Raw genomic sequence first — 18,684 nt, 5'->3', positions numbered from 1 at the left:
ATAATATGCCATTAATTCCGTCAAAATTCTAACTTTAAAATTCAAATACATACAAAAAACAATTGGAGCTATGTAATTTTAATATTTTAGTATAAATATAAGAACAACTTATGTGAGATCGTGTGTTAAATGTTCAAGAAATTTGACCCAACGAATAGTTTTTTTTATCAAAATTAAAAAAGGAAATAAAATTTAGTTTTTTTTATTCGAAAATAAATATTTTTACCTACCCTAAAAGGTAACATATAAAAAAAAACACATATCATTGTAAAATCAATATTACTCCAATTAGAATCTAAAAAACAATTTAATATCAAATATTATAGTACATTATAATTTCCAATAGCAGGACCCTGTATTTATTTCAGTAAACGATATTAGTTTTTAAGCTAATACAATATTACCCTAATTTAGCATTTTTCCTTATCGTTAATTAAAATATAACAATTACAGCTATATAATCTCTGGCTCTAATCGAATGTTATCTGGTTATTATTCGCCGCGATAATTTAATCCCTACTAATGATATTATGGTTCATATCTTGACAAATCTATTTAAAAATGATACTTGGTCCAAGTATTTAAAAAATCTATCCTATCTAGTTTTTTAATTAGGTATAATTAATAATAACGTTAGAGGTATCATACTAATATATTATAATATATCCTTGGCTTATGTTTTTAAAACTTTATAAAAAAAATAGTAAGGTACTTATTTCTTAATATATAAATGTATCTTATAAATTGACAACACATTCATATTATATTGTTCCTCAAAAAGTATACCTATATACTTATATATAGGTATATATTAAATTATAATTTTAAAATTCTATTGCGCATAGTATAATTTTTTAATATATGTACACATATTAAGATCACATAAATATTGTTGAATTACTAAATTAAATCTTCATTCCTTGTTTAAATATCCAATTTGGTCAACATTGACTTTTTGTTTTTTCTGCTATAGAAAGTTTTTTCTCAAAAAATTAAATAAGAAATACACATCGTACAATCAATACATTCGTCGCTCCGCTCAACTCTGAATCAAAAAATACACAATAATAATTAAATTAAATTCCTGATCGAGTGAGCGTACCAATTATCGTTAATTTTTACAACTAAAATATAAAATTATTATTTTTGGCACACTTAATAAAATTGATTTAAATCTATCAATTAACATTATATAAATAATAAAATAATGTAAACTTAGTAATATAGGCTGACAGACTGTCTACGTTTAGAATCGTTTTTCCTATACAGTAATTTATCACCGAATGCAAATTTAACATATCCATTCAACACCTACTGTACAGCACATCGAATATCTAGTTTTCCGTAATTTTTTGCAATATTTAAAAAAATACATCTAGTGTTTGAAATAAAAAAATATAATTTATTCACATTCAGTATAATATTAAGTTATTTAATAATTACGAGTAACACATATTATAATAATAATAATTCAAATTCATATGTACATAGGTTATAGGCATAATAACAGAATTAGTAAACAAATATTGAAATATATATAATGATATTAATATATCTTTAAAAATAAAATTATTGGTATTTCATTAAATTGCAAAACTTTTCAACGGACGATCGGATGTTACTTTAATGAAACAAAAAATTACAGGATAATATTCGTTCTTAACCATTGAATTTTTAATTAAAAACGCCTAGTCAACTACTCTGTACTTAATTTATCTTTCAAGAATACTCAAATTTTCAAGGCATTTAGAATACCTTATCGATACTAAACAATTTTTACAAAACTCTCATTAAAGACAATAAAAACCCAACATTTTTTTACCATTTAGCTATTGAATCTACCTATGACCTATATATTATATACCTATCTTAATAATATTAAATACTAATTATCGTATTAATGTAATATATATACTATATATACATAATATAATGTACACAATGCTATTAACCTAAGACGTTGAAGCCTAATAATAATTATTAATAAAAGATATTCTAGTAAAATTTAAGATTGTTACAAAGAAAAATAGTATACTATATTATATTTAAGAAGTTGATTGATGTAAGATAGCATTGGTTTGTACCCCTATAATTATTCTCAGACTAACTTAGCATAATAAAGTTGTTTATAATTTGCTGGAGCATAATACAATTTATTCTTAAAGATAGTTATAATTTAATCAAAATGCATTAATTAATTGTGGTTCGTGGTAAATTTACCTTTCAAACTTTTACTATTGTATTTATTTGATGAAAATTATTTTTAAACATAAATTACTTTTTATTTGGGATAAATTAAAATTACAAATAGATAAGTATTAACGATTAAAAAAAAATATATATATTTAATTATATATAATATATAAAATTATAATTAATTGTATTACCTATATTTAATTATTTAAACACCAAACTTAATCTGCAACTTTTAAATACTATACCTTGTTTTTAACTGTTAATGATTTATGTACAAGAAAGTTGTACATTCCTGCACAACTCTTCTTGGTTAAAGTGTTTACTAAAACACAATATAAATCGAAGAAACTATAAAAGCATTTTATTTATGCATTTACACAAAATTTTAAAACCTTTTATAACCATTAATTGTAAATGAAATACTACATTTTTAATTATTTTTTTGTGAAGAAATAAGTTTTTTTTATTATTTTATAAACAGAAAAATGTAATATTTTTAAATAGTATTTTATTGAAACCGTTAATAACGCGAAATATTATTATTTTTTTATAATTAAAATTATTGATGATTTGAAGTAGTTAAAACAAAAATGTGTCAGTTTTTAAAATTAACTATTATTTAATAAAAATCATTTTCAATAGATGTCATAAATGAATGTAGTTATCATCAATATATTTATAGCACAAACATTTTTTTGTTCACTTTTATGGCATTTTATATCACACGAATTTAGAAAATTAGAATTTTTAAAGTGAACTCGTCTAAAATTATACATGTAGGGAAAATGTTCATATTATCTTATTTTTCTACAATACATCGATTAAACTGAAAGCATAATCAAATAGGTATAAATAGTAAATATACAAGTTAATTCAACAACCATTTTCACCATGATTTAATATCGTCAATTATTATCTCTGATACTTAAACTATCATTGAAATTACAAAATAAAAGAAATAAATTGAATAAAATGTATTGCGATAGCAACCATTGTTTTTTTATCAAGTATTTAGTACTTGATTAAGTATTTACTTGAAATATTTGAGTAGAGAGTAGTGAGTATTTACTTTATTTATACAGTTATACAAATGTTTTTATTTTTAAAAACTGATGACGAAAAGCAGTGCGAAATCTTTTATGCCGATTAAATGAAATCCGCGTATATAAGTTATACATTTCTCATTTGTTTATTTGTTTTGAGTTTCAAAGTCATTTAAATTAAATAATTCAAGCAAACTATATTGTTTTGTACATTCAAATAAGAAGTACATTATTAGATATTTAAATAATTGAATTCAAACATAATTCTTGTTCAAGATTGGTATATAAAGTTTGGTTCCAATTTTAATTATTTTGTCGAATTAATTTTTAAGATATAATTTAAAATTGAATTATTTAATTGGTAAATGGTAATAATTTTTTTAGTAATGTATTCTAAATAATTCATGCAATTTCTTCATATTTGATTTTTTATTAACATTAAAACATTAACAAATATGGAAAATTGAACTTGTAAATATTAAAATATTAAAATTCAAATAGTTCATAAAAAATTTAAGTAATTAACACAAAGATAGATAATAACTTAAAGAAAGAAATATTTTTAAAAAATGGTGGTATTCCAGTGAAAATTATGTTTCTGGAACTTAACTTCGGTAAATTTATATGTACCTAACTAGAACGCTTAAATGCATAATTGCTTTTAAATAATTCTATAATCATTAATTTGATTGTATAATACAGGTATACACGAGTAATATGTCACAAACGTTATACTTTAAATAAAATAAATATCTAATAAATTATTTCATTTCCTCTGAATATGTATACACTTTGATATAAATGTAAACAACTCCTTTAAAATAAAATCGATCGTTATTTCTTTCAGGGGTGATATTATACGCGTATTAAAGTAGTTTATATTCACTTCTTCACCGTTTGTGTGCGGTTTGTGAATATATATATACACAAAACACATACCAATTACATTTTATGTTTATTCATTTATTGTTTGTTGTAAGAATAAATAATTTATTTTATAAATTATATTTACAAGTATATTATGATAATATTCGTATTCAATTTTAATGAAATCTATTCAAAAATTGATTTTTAAAACAGCGAATTCAGCAATTTCTCCAATTAATAGAAAATTAAAAGCATGTAAACAACAATTTTTTTAAATATAGGTACCGGCATATTAATAAAATATAACATTTTAAAACTAATTCATAGTTGCCAAAAACTTAACAAACCGTTATCTACACACGTTTGTTTAAATAACAAGCATATTAAAAGTTTTATGCAACTATAAGCATGTAAGTTTTGAATATCATCACACCCACAGTTTAGCCAGAATAATTTGGTTAAATAAAATGACAACAAATACAAAATAGAAAATTATTATGTATTCACCATTATTTCACTGCCAATTTGGTTATTCCATAAAAATATTTTCAAACCGTCATACACAGTTTAGGATAATACAATTAAATATTGTTACGTCACTCTCAATTTTTGATGAGTATTTTTCAAATTATTCATATGATTAAACTTTGCATTATTAGAAAGTACGTTTTATGGTTTTATTTGTCACGAAACCTACGCGATAAAAACAGATTTGAATAACACAAAATAAACCATACGTAAAAAATGTCAATTTTTTATTTTAAAAACTGTTAGATCGTTTTCAGTGCGTGTAGCCGAAAAGGTAAAAAAAAAAAAAAGTAAAATAATATCATCGCTGCTGAAATAATTATTATGATAGCCACCTGCAGTCGAAATTCGGGGCGCAAATACGCGGATCGTAGGTAAACAATAATAAACACGCGTACCTGTAAAATGTCATCATCGATAAGAATGGCCGAAAAACAATGTCGAAAACACACGCGCACTCCGGTACACGACGATACAGAGACAAATCAAACGGAATACATAACGATATTATGTATAATAAATCACTGTTTATGAATTCTTAACTGCGCGCGTGACAGACGGGTCCCGCAGGGTGCGATGGTAACGCGAACCGCTCGGCCCACAGAACAGACGGTACTGGTGGCCTCGTGCGCGAACGCATCAGCTTCTGTTTGGACGAGAAACGCGCGCATGGCGCGCCCCTTGGTGATGAGGTCGTTTGGACGGTGTGGAGGGGATCACGAGGGTGAACACCGTACGACAAGGATGCTCACCAGAGACTGTTTGGGATTGTTTTATCCGGGAAAGGAAGGGTGGTCGCTGTAGACTTGAAGTTTTGAGGACATTTGGAGAAAAAATAAAAAATAAAATTTACTACAGCAAAAGTTGTACTTTTTGTACTTAACAAACAAATGTAGCTTATTATTTTTTAATCTTTAACTCGATTCGCTCTCATAAATACTCAACAGTTGTTCATCACTGCTCTGTATAGTATTCATGTTCCACGGACGAATTATGATAATTAATCATTTGATCGAGTGTGATTTCTATACCCATCCTCGACATATTGATATGTCAAACGAAGAGCCGACGCATTTAGCCGGTCGTTTTGACAATTTCAAACGGTACGGCGAGAAACGTTTTCATCATTATGCTCGTGTTATAATTTATACCGAATAACTTTGTGGTTGATCAAATTTTACAAATTATCAAAGTTACAAATTAATGTAATTATCGTGTCTAAATCCTTTCCAGAAATGTGCCACTGCGTACTGTAGCAGGTGCCTCGGAACTGCTTAATTTCGTAAATATTTTATTTAGACGTATTTCAATATTTTTGTAAACCAACGATGTTGTTGTATAATGTGTCAATATTTTGACTAAAATTGCCGCGATTACCGAAGTTATCGAAAACAACGTTACCACGGCGTAGATTTCGTGTTTTAAATGTGTGCGTATACAATGTGCTTACTCACCGATTTTACGAATATCGTGTTATCGTCTGGCGACTACAATGCTGCGGGGGGCTATCGATACGGCACTTCACATTAACGTGTCAAATAGCATTCGATAACGTCGTAACGGCGTCTCGCGAGTATCGTGTATAGCTGCAGTTATAGGTCGGCGCGATCGCGGGAGGTGAGGAATTTATTCAAGGGGACGTGTACACCCAATCGTATTGGGACTATTATCTCAAAACGATTATACGACCGAAATCTGCCGTTAACATTTTACATAACCTAACATTGTAGCCACGGTTACGATGAGTATATAATAGTGATTAGCAGCGCAGTACGGGTTTTTTGGCAAAACGCCGTGATGTGAAATCGATATTGGTGATATATATATAGCGCGTCATTTTTGTGAAAAAATCATATTATAATCTACCATATGTGTGTGTGCGTTGGGGGGGAGGGGTTATGAGGGGACGATTTAGATCCGTGCCGATCGCAGGGTTTTAGGAGCTATTTTCACTAAAAACTATATCTAAAAACCAATAGTGATATTATCGTGTGTACGTTCTCGTATAAAGCGGTTCACGTAAGCGACATATACGTCGAACAAGACTTAGAACCCATAAAAGATCTGACTTTATTGAGTTTTATATGACCCGCACCATCGTTGTTACGTAAAAACGATAAATCAAATATTCAACACTCCTGCACCGCTGAAATGCCGTTCTACCTAACACACGTATAAAACATACGTATTCGTCAAGACTACAAGACTACTCAGTATTTTTCACATAAGTAATGCTTTATTTGAATATCATGTAGATACATTAATACGTTTTGTTGAACGTATATACTTAAGTGTTCTAAGATTAATGTACAAATACACACGTACTACGTCTTAAAACTTCATGGATGGTACTTAATTTTGCTCAAAATATAGTAGATGTTTTTTATTTTACACAACAATTTTTCTCGTTCTTTTTTAAAAAGAAAGAGAGTTTATGTGTTCATACTTTATGAATTTTACATCATGATTAAAAAAAATGTAAGTATACGTAATTTTTATGTAAAATCGACCAATAAATAATTGTTTGAAAACAAATACGACGCTTATATTGTAAAATACAATAAAATATGAACTCAATATTTATTTTAAGATTTTAGTCGGATTACACTAAAAGTGCGGTGTATAAATTATAAATATAAAACCCAGTAAATATGTCAGTCTACACGTTTTGCAACATTTATGATAAAATAATTAAAATTAGAATCAATAATATTTCATTTTTATATATGTTTGTGCATAGTCTATAACTATAAATAATTAAAAAGCTACGTTGAGTATTCTCTAAGATAATATTATAACTATTTTTTTTTATTATATGTATTACTTATTTATTTACTTTTATTTACTTTGGGTTTTAATATTATGAATGGAACATAATATTATAAACATTGGTTTGTAGTTATCTTAGGACTACAATCTTATAATTATTAAATATTATAATATGTGCTTATATAATATTGTATTTATCGTACTTATTGTTGGTTTATACTGAAATTAACAGCTTAAAATATAATTATAAATAAACAAAACAATTTCAATATTTTATGTTACTCTCCTGATAATATCAGTTTTATATTTAAATAAAAAAAGTCATATTATTTCGATAGTAATAATTACATTTATAAGTTAGGTATGTTTGATAATGATCTGCAACGCAGTTATGTACCTATTTTGCCTATATAAGACGCCGTTTACTATATTACTTATTTACAAAAAAAAAATTGCAATAAGCTAAAATAATAATTTCATACATAATTATTTATTTTATTGATTCAAAATATTAACTATAAGATTATTCTAACATGATATATTCTATTAGGCAATTTATATATTTTTTAGTGAGAACCTACTTAGAAAAACATATCCCGTGGTTTACAAAAAGCAAAAAGTCCTAATTAATAATTTAATAATTGTATAATAAATATAAAATGAAATGGTTTAAATAAAATAGGCAACGTATGTGTATTAAATTATATTTAAAATATTAATGACTAACAAAAATAGATCCAATTATACTATCTCTGTGAAGTCTTGCAGAATAAAGAATAAACCATAATGACGTTTTCCACAATTTATTGATTTATATTTATTGCCTCTGTTCTTACACCATTACAAAAAAATAATTAATAATAAACTAATATTAAAATTCAAATATAAAATTTAATTAAATATAACAACTAGAATTCTTGATAGGGAATAATTGTATTTATCACTATAGAGAAAATCTAGTTGCAGAAGAGGCCATATAAAATAGTTAGATTTATAGCTATTTTATAAAAAATAATTACAATAATATTTAATACAACTAACCAGTAACCAGAAAACTTCATGTAACTATGAAATTTATAAAAAATGGCTTATGAATTAATCTTTCTATTATACAGAAAAAGGTTAATAGTTTCATACAAAAATAACCATGTAGATAATAAACGAATAGATAAAAAGAGGCTTCACTACTAAATTTGTTAGATAAAAATTAAAAAGAAGAACAACATCAAATAAATAAAGAAACCCCCAGAGGAAAATGTACGAAATTGCAAAAATAATCACGACAAAAAAATCAAAGAAACCAAAATTAAAGATAAATACAATCGAAAACTGGACATTTTAAATAAACATAAGTACTTACTATATTCTTACTAATAAACATCAATATAATAACTTTTAATTTAAAAATTTGAAAATTAAAAGAACTAAGTTAGCTCCAAGCAATAAAAACAAGTAAATAAAAGTTCCAATATTAAAATTTAAAGATTTGGAAATTCATTGGATTATAATTTAAGCATGCTATAAAAATTAATATTATATTGGTGTTGGCGTACATTTTAAACAAGGTTTACTTAAGTATTAAATGTTTGTTGGAGTGAAATAAAATAAAAATATTTCATTTGCTTAATAATTTAACTTTATTATTATGGCTGCGAACTTTCATATAATTTTAATTTACATAATAAATTATAATCGTTATTTTAAAAGGCAACATAATTGCATGTAATGAACTAATGAGTTTCGTAATACTATAGCAATATAAAAAATATTTTAGAATATAATAATATATTTTGAACTGTGTAGTTATACCTATATTTATTATGTTTAAACAAATTAATTCGTAAATAAAATAGATTTTAATAAAATATTAAAATAATATTTTTATAGTTTGTCATCACACGCGAAGGTATATTGTCAGAACTTTGGATGGTAAATATAATAGAAATAACTATACTATCTCTATTTCTATATTAAATAGTTAAAAATATAAAGCATACAATTAAATTTCAGACTGAAACGTATCTATTATTATATACAATTAAATTATATGATAGTTAATATAGGAATTACAATATTATATATTAACACATAAGTTTAATATAGCTAAAATGTTTATTCAACTTACAAAAATAATACCAAAGTAATGATCGGGAAGGACTACATAGGTAGTTTAATGATTTACCTATTGATATATAAAGTATACTTTACCGTTCTTACCATGTTTTTCATAATATACACCTACATGCTTACTAATAATTATATAATTTGCTTAAACTTTAGAACTTACCTAAATATTAGAGTTTAGGATATTAATTATAAATTAGTTATTTAACTTTTAAAATATTTACATAAATTAACTATAATGAGGAATAATAGTATAGTGGGACAGTTAGTTACTATTTTTATATGTGATTATATATTTATATATAATATTTAAAACTGATAATGCATTTAAAAGATTAACTAAGTTAATTAAATTTAACTATGAATTATTAATATTGAACTAGAAGATAAAAATATAATTTTCATGTACAATAATCAGTTTAATTTTAAAATTATGTTAAATGTACCTAGCTATGAGTTAATTTATGATTGATAATTACTACAATTTCAAATATTAAATTTAAGATAAATGATAACAATAATAAATGCTGAATATGAACCTATTGAAACGTCGAAGGTAACAAGTAAAAGTTAACGAAGGATGTTTGGTATCTGTACCCGTTGGTTCTTTGGTTGAGCCTTGTTTATAATCCTTAAATGTTGGCAAAATTAACTTACCAAATTAAATTATTTACGGCATATAGTGCTTACGTATACAAATATATTATATACTGTAAATATCTACAAAGTTATTCTAATAATATTATTCATTTATAACAAAACGAGATCGAGTGGGTAGTTTCGGTTTATAGTTTGTGATGAAAATTTTCATTTGTTAATAAATACTTGAAATTACACACGAATCCGTTTTTTTATAACAAATTTGCTTATTAAATTATTCGTACTAGCTCTAATATTATATAAAAATAATAATCCTTCAAGTGTGATCATATCCGTATTTTCCTTCAAATAATAAATTTATTTAAATTTTGATAATTAGAATTTTAAAATATACTTAAAAACGATCGTTTTAAATAATTAGATTTATTATACTATTTAAGGAGGGTCGTTTAACTTCTTTTTTTTTTAAATAAAGAACTAACCTTCTACACAGAATTCGTCCAACTATTTTTTTGGAAAATGTTAATGTATCTAAATTGAATTCTAAGCTAGTAGTTTAAATAATTAAATAAAATATGTACTAAGAAAAATAACTCTTAATAATGGTTTTACATAAAATATGAAATATTATATGTAATATTTAGTTTAATATACGTGGAAAATGTTTACAAACTACAAGATTTAAAAAAATTAATATTAATAACTATAATTTTCAAACCATTATAACTCACAATCCACATGTCTCCGACATCTATTACACTTACTACATTTAGTTAAATAAATCAAAACTATACAAGATAGAATTTGGACTTGCCGAATGCATAACAAACCAATTTAAGTATTTTAAAATTTGGTATTTAATATTCCTTAATATAGAGCTTAAATATATCTAAAAATTATAAAGATTAGAAATTGAATAAATGTATTATTAAATAATAAACAGGAGCTGAATATTATGCTTGGCGAATCACCCCATGTCTATAAATATAAATTGAAATACAGATGTTGAAGTAATTTTTAATATATTTAAAAGAAAATAATTAAATAAAAACTTCACTCATAATCATAGAACATTTAGGTATGATAATTATTCTTGTGATGTTTATAAAATTCTAAGCATACGTTTCTTTTTACTCAGGCTAAACTCCTCTAATAATACTGATATCGTGATGTGTTATAATTTAATATTTATGTCAAAATCAATATTAATATTGCGTAGGTACTTATTTCATTTAAATATAAATTTAATAAATGAAATATATTCATTATATGAACGATAAGCGTAATAGGTAATTATTTTAAATGCGTAGATAACATAATTATCTTTTCATAAGTTTTAATCTAGTTTTATAAACATCCCAAATATCATCACAAATCAGTTACTATAATGGGATATTGATAATGTAACATTGGCAACAAAAATTCAACATGTATTATAAGTTATTACCTTTAGTACGTAATATATTTACGTAGATAATGTGTTTTTTTTATATTTTGGAATTTATCATCACGACACTAGAATTTATATATATTCTATATTACACTATTGTTGGTTGTTATGATGTATAGTCATTATTATATTATATAAGGGCAAAACTAATTTTGATGTACAATAGGTACTCATTTAGAATAATAACTATCCTACGGACACGAACTTCATTGAATTACTGAAATCAAATAATTCCTATATAGTAGCCAAGGTTTACATAATAAGACTTTTGAAATTAATGTACCCGATCCTCAAATGTCCTAACCTTTAAGCCAACCTGTGACATCTAAGGCACCAAACTACAATTATAATCCATATTATTATTTTGAAATATCCTAAATTCCTTGTAACCCAAATATTTAAATTATTATTATACCTCTACGGGAGAAACGTACTAAATAAAAACGTTTTAATAAATTATTATTAAATAATATAATAGCCTTTGTTAAGGGCTCCACGCTAATGATAGTAAGGTTAGTAGACTCTGTCCTTAAACAGGAACGTAATAAAACGCGAGTTCTTAAATATCTGTCACAAATAATTTAGGACGTGAATATAGAGCTAAATCAGCTTTTATAAAAATTAAAAATGGATAGGTATATTATTTTAAATTGTAAGTTTTTTAATTTTTTAAATATAAAAAAAACTGAGAATAATTAAATTATAACAGATAATAAAATAAAAAAATATATCATTTAATAAGATAATTCATGAAAACAATAACAAATAAAATAATTATTTAAAGTTTGAATTTTATCTCGAATAATAATCAGTTATTACATTTGATAACTTACATGTGCACAAAAATTATTCTGATAAGAAATTCGACAAGGCACAGGCCATAAAATGATAAAATAAAAGTTCTTACCACGCATTATCTGTTATTGATTATACATTATATTCTTTTAAATTTTATTTTTATATAAAATATCTCTTTATTATAAAAAATGTTTTTGAATATTGATTATTCCATTTTTATTTTATGATTGTAGTATTTCATAATATTAATACAAAAATATATACTAGATAAAAAAAATGTAATTTATTTGATACAAATTAAGGTTAAGAGTTAGAAGAAGTTGAAGGCGGAACCAGCAGGTGCCACCCGTTAGTCTTATTCAATATAAATGATAAAGATTAAAAGTTAAAAAAAAATTTTTTGTTTAGAAATATAAAATATGTCACACCAAAAGATTTCAACGAATAAAATATAAATATTTGTAATTTCATACAATAGTTCAATAAATAATTTTACGACGAAATTACTACGAAAAATGACTTAATTTGTTTTGTCATGAATAAGATAATATAAACAAAAAAACAAAACTGTATCAGATGGTCTTAGTAAGTTGTAACTTTGTTAGCACCTACACGATGATTCGATGACTATTATGCTAAAGTAACTTGAATGTTTATAAATAAAAAATAGTGATTTATTTCATATCCGTTTTAGATAAACATTAAATACTTACAAATGAAAAATTAATTGTTTAAAATAATATTATTATTTGATCTGCGTCAGATTATTCAATTAAAAGTAGTTGTTGCTAATTAAAAATCAACAATTTATTGTGAATTTCAAATAAATTCAATAATTTTTAAAATAATAATGATACGACCCCAGTATAATAAAGTTTAAGATGGCATATTCGTAGATATACTGTGTTTTGAATATTATTAACTGTTTAGTACATATCAAATTTTGACGCTAATTCCTAAGTCTAATTTAATAATAACTGATGAGAAAATAATCCTCTTGAAACATTTCGATGTCCATAAATAACCAAAATTGTTGCCCAACTACGAACTGTGTTTTGGGAAAACGCAAAACGATGGATTACAAATATTAATATTATACGTGAATGAAACTATATCTTTTTAGTCGGCATGTTTAACTATTATTATTTTATTATTACATAGAAATTTTATATCACTTAAAGATCTTAAAAAATGTATGAATTTATGCTCTAAATTTTAGAGTAAAACAATATTTTCAATATTTCGTTGTTTAAAAAAAATATATAATAAATAATAATATTTAAATTATTTATTTTTTTTGATCTTATTTTTAAAAATAATTTTCTTTCTTCGTAATATATATATATATATATATACACGTAACAGAAATATTTCACAGATGCACATACAGGGTCGGCCTGGGTACCTGAAGGCCCAGGCAGGAATTATTTTCTGGAGCCCAACAATAATTTTAAACTGTATTTTGGAGTAACACAGTACAGGGGTCTAGGAACTATAATACGGCAAGGGCCCAGACAGGAATCCCGGCCCTCCGGTCCTGGCCAGGCCGACCCTGTGCACATATTTTAATCTTTCCAAATGATTTTAAACAACTGAATGTAATTTCTTTTACACGTAATTACGTGTAATAATATAATATTATTTACACGAAGATGAAGTGTTATCAGCCTAGTTTCGATTTAGCCATAGGTAATGAAATTATTATTTGTATACCAAATATTTTCCAAATGTATTTTTTTTTCCAAACTTATTTAACATTCAATTTGCTATATTGAAATAATGCAAAATATTTTCTTAATTTTACCAATATACCTATACTAATATATACATTTAACATTTATATGCAATAACAACAAAATATGCAAATTTCACTTAGTCCAATTTAAAGTATAATTGTCTAGTGTAATGAATCATATTTTTATACACCAAGGCAACAGAAATGGTTTAAGATATTCAAGTTTCGCAGAATCATTGAAACGTACGTATTGCGTACAATTCAATGAATAACAATATCTGACGAACAACACTCTGATTTAATATTGAATTCGAATTTTATGAATGTTAAACGCACACACTTCTTCTCTATAAAGGAGATCCAATTGTGTATTTTATTACTACATTATTAACTCATAATGTTTTCTCTCAAAATTCATAAATAAATGTAGAAATACATTGCTTAATTAATAACGCTGGATAATTAGGACTGTGACATAGCAAAAATTGGTTAATTGGATACACGCGTGTTGATTGTTTAGTATAAAATTCTATTCAAGAGAGATAAAAATTAATTCAAAAAATATATAGTTTATATTATCTACACCGATATATTTTATATGTAATTGAGTTACTAATAATAGACATGTTTATGTCGAAAACAGATAGATCTAGTTACTTTACTATTTTAATTATATAATTAAATTATTCATAATATAGTATAATAGCAGGTAGAAAACACAATGAAATACCTATTCTAACTTTAATTGTTATATGAATTTGTTATATAAGTTATTCGAGAAATACGATGGTTTAGTAGATACGAGTATATATAGTTATGCAGTATGAAAAAAATGAACTGGAATTCAACCCAAAGCTTTTTACTTGGCGTAAAATTAGTACTCAAAATATTGTTTTGATTTTTAAATTTAAAAATAAACAAAATACATATTAAATTATTGTTAGTAATTTAAAAATGAGGAAATATAAAAAGTGAATGTCAGTGTATGGAATTATGTATTCACTACTTAAATAATTGGTTCTCAAAAATAAAATAGTATTATTTTTTTTTTTTGTATTCTAACACATAATTTATTTATAAAGTAATTCAAATTTGAACTAAACTTATAAGTATGGTTTATGCATTAGCAAACAAAACATACAATTATCTATTATTAGTTGCCTTAGCACATACACTTTAATCTAAAAACAACATTTACCTTAGTAACAATTGTGTCTTTGGTTTAAACATGTTCGAAGGTCCAACAAGGATTGTCCTTTATTTGTCGGTATTTATTTTATCTCCTTATTTTTTATTTCTGTAGCTTTAAAAAATACTTTCATATCGTTGATTATCTACCGTTATCCAATATTCAAGTCATCAGGACAATAATTTTTAGGTAAAATTTACCACGTATACGTTTTAGTTTGTGTAAGTAGAGGAAATTTGAAATAAAACTGTTTTTCGTGTTATAGAATATAGAGACTTATTTTATATCTGCTCAACTTAATTATGTCTTATGTGATATAGATTTTTTTTTTTAAAATAGGATTTTTTATCTTTTCTCATTTAGACTGCACTAAACTAACAACTTTCTTATAAATTTAGGTACATATAATATAATATGTAAATCAAAATTTTAAAAATGTAAAAATTATGTATACATTTTTGTATATTCACAAGTGGATTATGCTTCTTTAGATAAATATAATAAATGGAAAAAGTTGTTAGTAGAACCCAAAGTAAACACAGAGACGTTAAAATATCAATATAAAAATCACATCATCAAATATTCGGATGACGAAATAAAATTTGATAAATTGTATTGGAATCAGATCCGTATAAATTTATTTATCTTATATTGTATTATAATTTACGAATACATGGATTCCATACTTTCCGGAATTTATGATTAGGTAGTGAATATAAAAAAAAGGGAATTTACTTAAAAGTTAAAATATATTCGTGCCATACTTATCACCAAACAAATTTGAAAATGTGTGAGCATTCAACCAGATGACAAACGGCTGCGAAAGTTCACAGATTATTTATTTAAAAAATAATATTTAAATAACGATTTTTGTATACAAGACTCAACTATTACAATTTATAACTTTTAACGCGGAACTCAATTAGTAAAACATTTGAATTTGGAACACAACTAATTTGCACCGAACTATAGCAGTGAAATAATACGCGTTTACGTAGGTACTACGTTTAGGTACTCGACATACCAAATTGTTGACATCTGAGTATACGTGCGAGAACAAGATGAGTCCCCTCTTATAGCCTTATCTACACATATAATACACGTCTTATGAATATTTTAATCATTTACTACGCACATGCTACCATGATCCACACACAAGGAATCTAATTATTGCCTTTGCAGAACTCCTTACAAACGGTGCCTTTCAAATTATCTTGAAACATACTATATTTTTATCGACAGTATTCGTGGCGCACTCCCGTGGAATCAATTCAATAAGCATATGTCTATTTATTTTTACATGCGTGAATAAATGTATATAGCATATAGTATAACAAAATAGAAAAAAAAAATTAATTGGTTTTTAAAATTTTCATTTAAATATTTAGGTTGTAGATATAACTATTAGTATACCTATGGCGTAGTCCATAAGATAGGTAAATCTAACGTCTACCTATTGTATATAATTGATATAATATTTCTGTTTGAAATTAATCTATAAAACAAGCACTATTTTACTACGATTTGACTAAATACTCTTCTATATAATGCTGTGTTGTTTATAAAGATTTAATTATTTTTTTTTTTTTAGAGGATAAACTAAAATCAATTTTTAATATGATTGAAACTTGCTCAAACAGAGGTAAAGTGAAAACGTGACAAATTAAAATTATAAAAGTTGCGTATAGTGAATACCTGCATCGTTGAGCTTTTTTAAACTCAAACTTTTGAGACAAATTTTATATCACAAATAAATTGAAAACTACGAACTGAATCTGTATCAAAACTGTATCTTATGCACAGTGTACGTATAAAGACGCCGTTATAAATTCATAATATTCTTTCTTGTTGATAAAAAATAGGTACGATCGGGCGTGTGAAGAATGTTAGACGGACCTGTTTTATTTTATATTTCAAAGATATACGAGTACTTCAGCATCAGATAGTATCTACCTGAAATGGACGTGCATAATCAAATAGTGTCGTGAGAAAATAAATCCCGAGGTCCCAGAACACAGGAGCTCAAGTGAGACAATAGAATGATCGATTGCCTCAGTGAATATAAAATAGAGAATTGTTTGAGTAGTCCACACTCTAGAGTAAAAATCTTGATGAAAAATAAAATGAAAAAAAAACAATAAACGAAGATTGGATGTTGGGCATTTGATACTGTTCTTTTTTCGCTCACCTTGTTGCAAGGCATTTATTCAATGTTTGTACAAAATATTCAAATGCAATGTTAAGATTTCGAATCCGGTAGCCTAATGCGACCAGAACACTGCTTACCCACACAATGTCTGGAATTTATGAAAATTATTGCAATAACTGAAACAAGTATTTGTATTTGTCTTCTCAATACAATTTACTGTGAAAATTTTAGTTAAAACAATCCCCAGTTCAATTATACTTTTGCTCTAAAAATGATTTTTTTTATTGAATTTCCGCGCACTTAATAGTATACAATGACTTATTTACATAGATACTATGTATTTTATTTTTGCCAAATAGTATTTGCTTATTTAAGTAAACTAACTATACTAAAATAAAATGTTGGTTCTTTTTTTTAGTGATAATTATATTTATGCTTTTAATGTTTCTTATATATGTATATATTATATCGTATATATTTTTTACAAAAACATTTTACTACTCAAAAAAATAATTAATCGTACAGGATTCTTTTTTTTTGTTGCCAAACATATCCAAAAAACGTGTACAATTATAATATTAAAATACTTATTATTATAAGTAAATATGATAAGTAATTATAATAGTAAATGTTATATGAACTGAAATACAATACATTATCTACTAATAATAATAATTTTTAATGTATGAAACTAAAAAACATATACTTTAGTATTGTAAGGAAAAAACTAAAATAATTAAAAACAAATCTTGAACAATTCCTTAATAGTGTTTAAAATTAAAAAAACCCATCAAAGTTTCAACTTGATTCGTTTTCTAATTGATAGATGGGGCCACATAAAACTTTTCGAGTTTTTCCCGTTTAGCATGAAAAAAAAATATCTCGTAATATAAATGCATTATATTATGCATATTGTTCGTAATTTACAAATATTATTTGGCTGCTTATTAATTTACACGTAACATGAAAATTAATTTGAATAGAAAGTATTCAAAACATATTCATTTAATCACTGAAAATGGAAATTAAGTTTACTTTTACCTATACAATTGGAATTTATAACATGAAGTATAACCATTTTAATTTACGTTTATTATGTAAATAAAAAGTGTTCCATGTACCAACAATAGGTACAATTATGCAATTGATATAATTTAATAATATTTTAAAATATATAGTCATCCCATAGTAATAATAAATAATAATAATATTAAATTTTAACATTTTTATTATTAT

The 18,684-nt window shown here is 24.8% G+C and overlaps 2 protein-coding genes across 3 annotated transcripts in view; one reads left to right on the top strand and one right to left on the bottom strand.

Annotated features, from left to right (window-relative positions):
- Positions 1-15,602, bottom strand: part of LOC132928571 (GTP-binding protein REM 1-like) — a 91,183-nt gene extending 75,581 nt beyond the window's left edge. The window contains exon 1 of one of the 2 annotated variants that reach the window (XM_060993350.1): positions 15,309-15,602. In XM_060993350.1, the coding sequence (XP_060849333.1) occupies positions 15,309-15,340 (32 nt within the window). In that variant the 5' untranslated portion in view covers positions 15,341-15,602. Of the gene's footprint in view, positions 1-5,032; positions 5,409-15,308 lie in introns of those variants that run through there. The other variant, XM_060993351.1, reaches the window with a different exon arrangement.
- The window catches only part of LOC132928573 (uncharacterized), a 37,849-nt gene that overhangs the window by 1,850 nt on the left and 17,315 nt on the right, over positions 1-18,684 (top strand). The gene's annotated exons all lie outside the window — the stretch shown is intronic.

This window comes from Rhopalosiphum padi, chromosome 4, assembly GCF_020882245.1.
Source record: "Rhopalosiphum padi isolate XX-2018 chromosome 4, ASM2088224v1, whole genome shotgun sequence".
In the NCBI taxonomy this organism is placed as follows: domain Eukaryota; kingdom Metazoa; phylum Arthropoda; class Insecta; order Hemiptera; family Aphididae; genus Rhopalosiphum; species Rhopalosiphum padi.
This window is presented reverse-complemented; position numbering and strand designations above follow the sequence as displayed.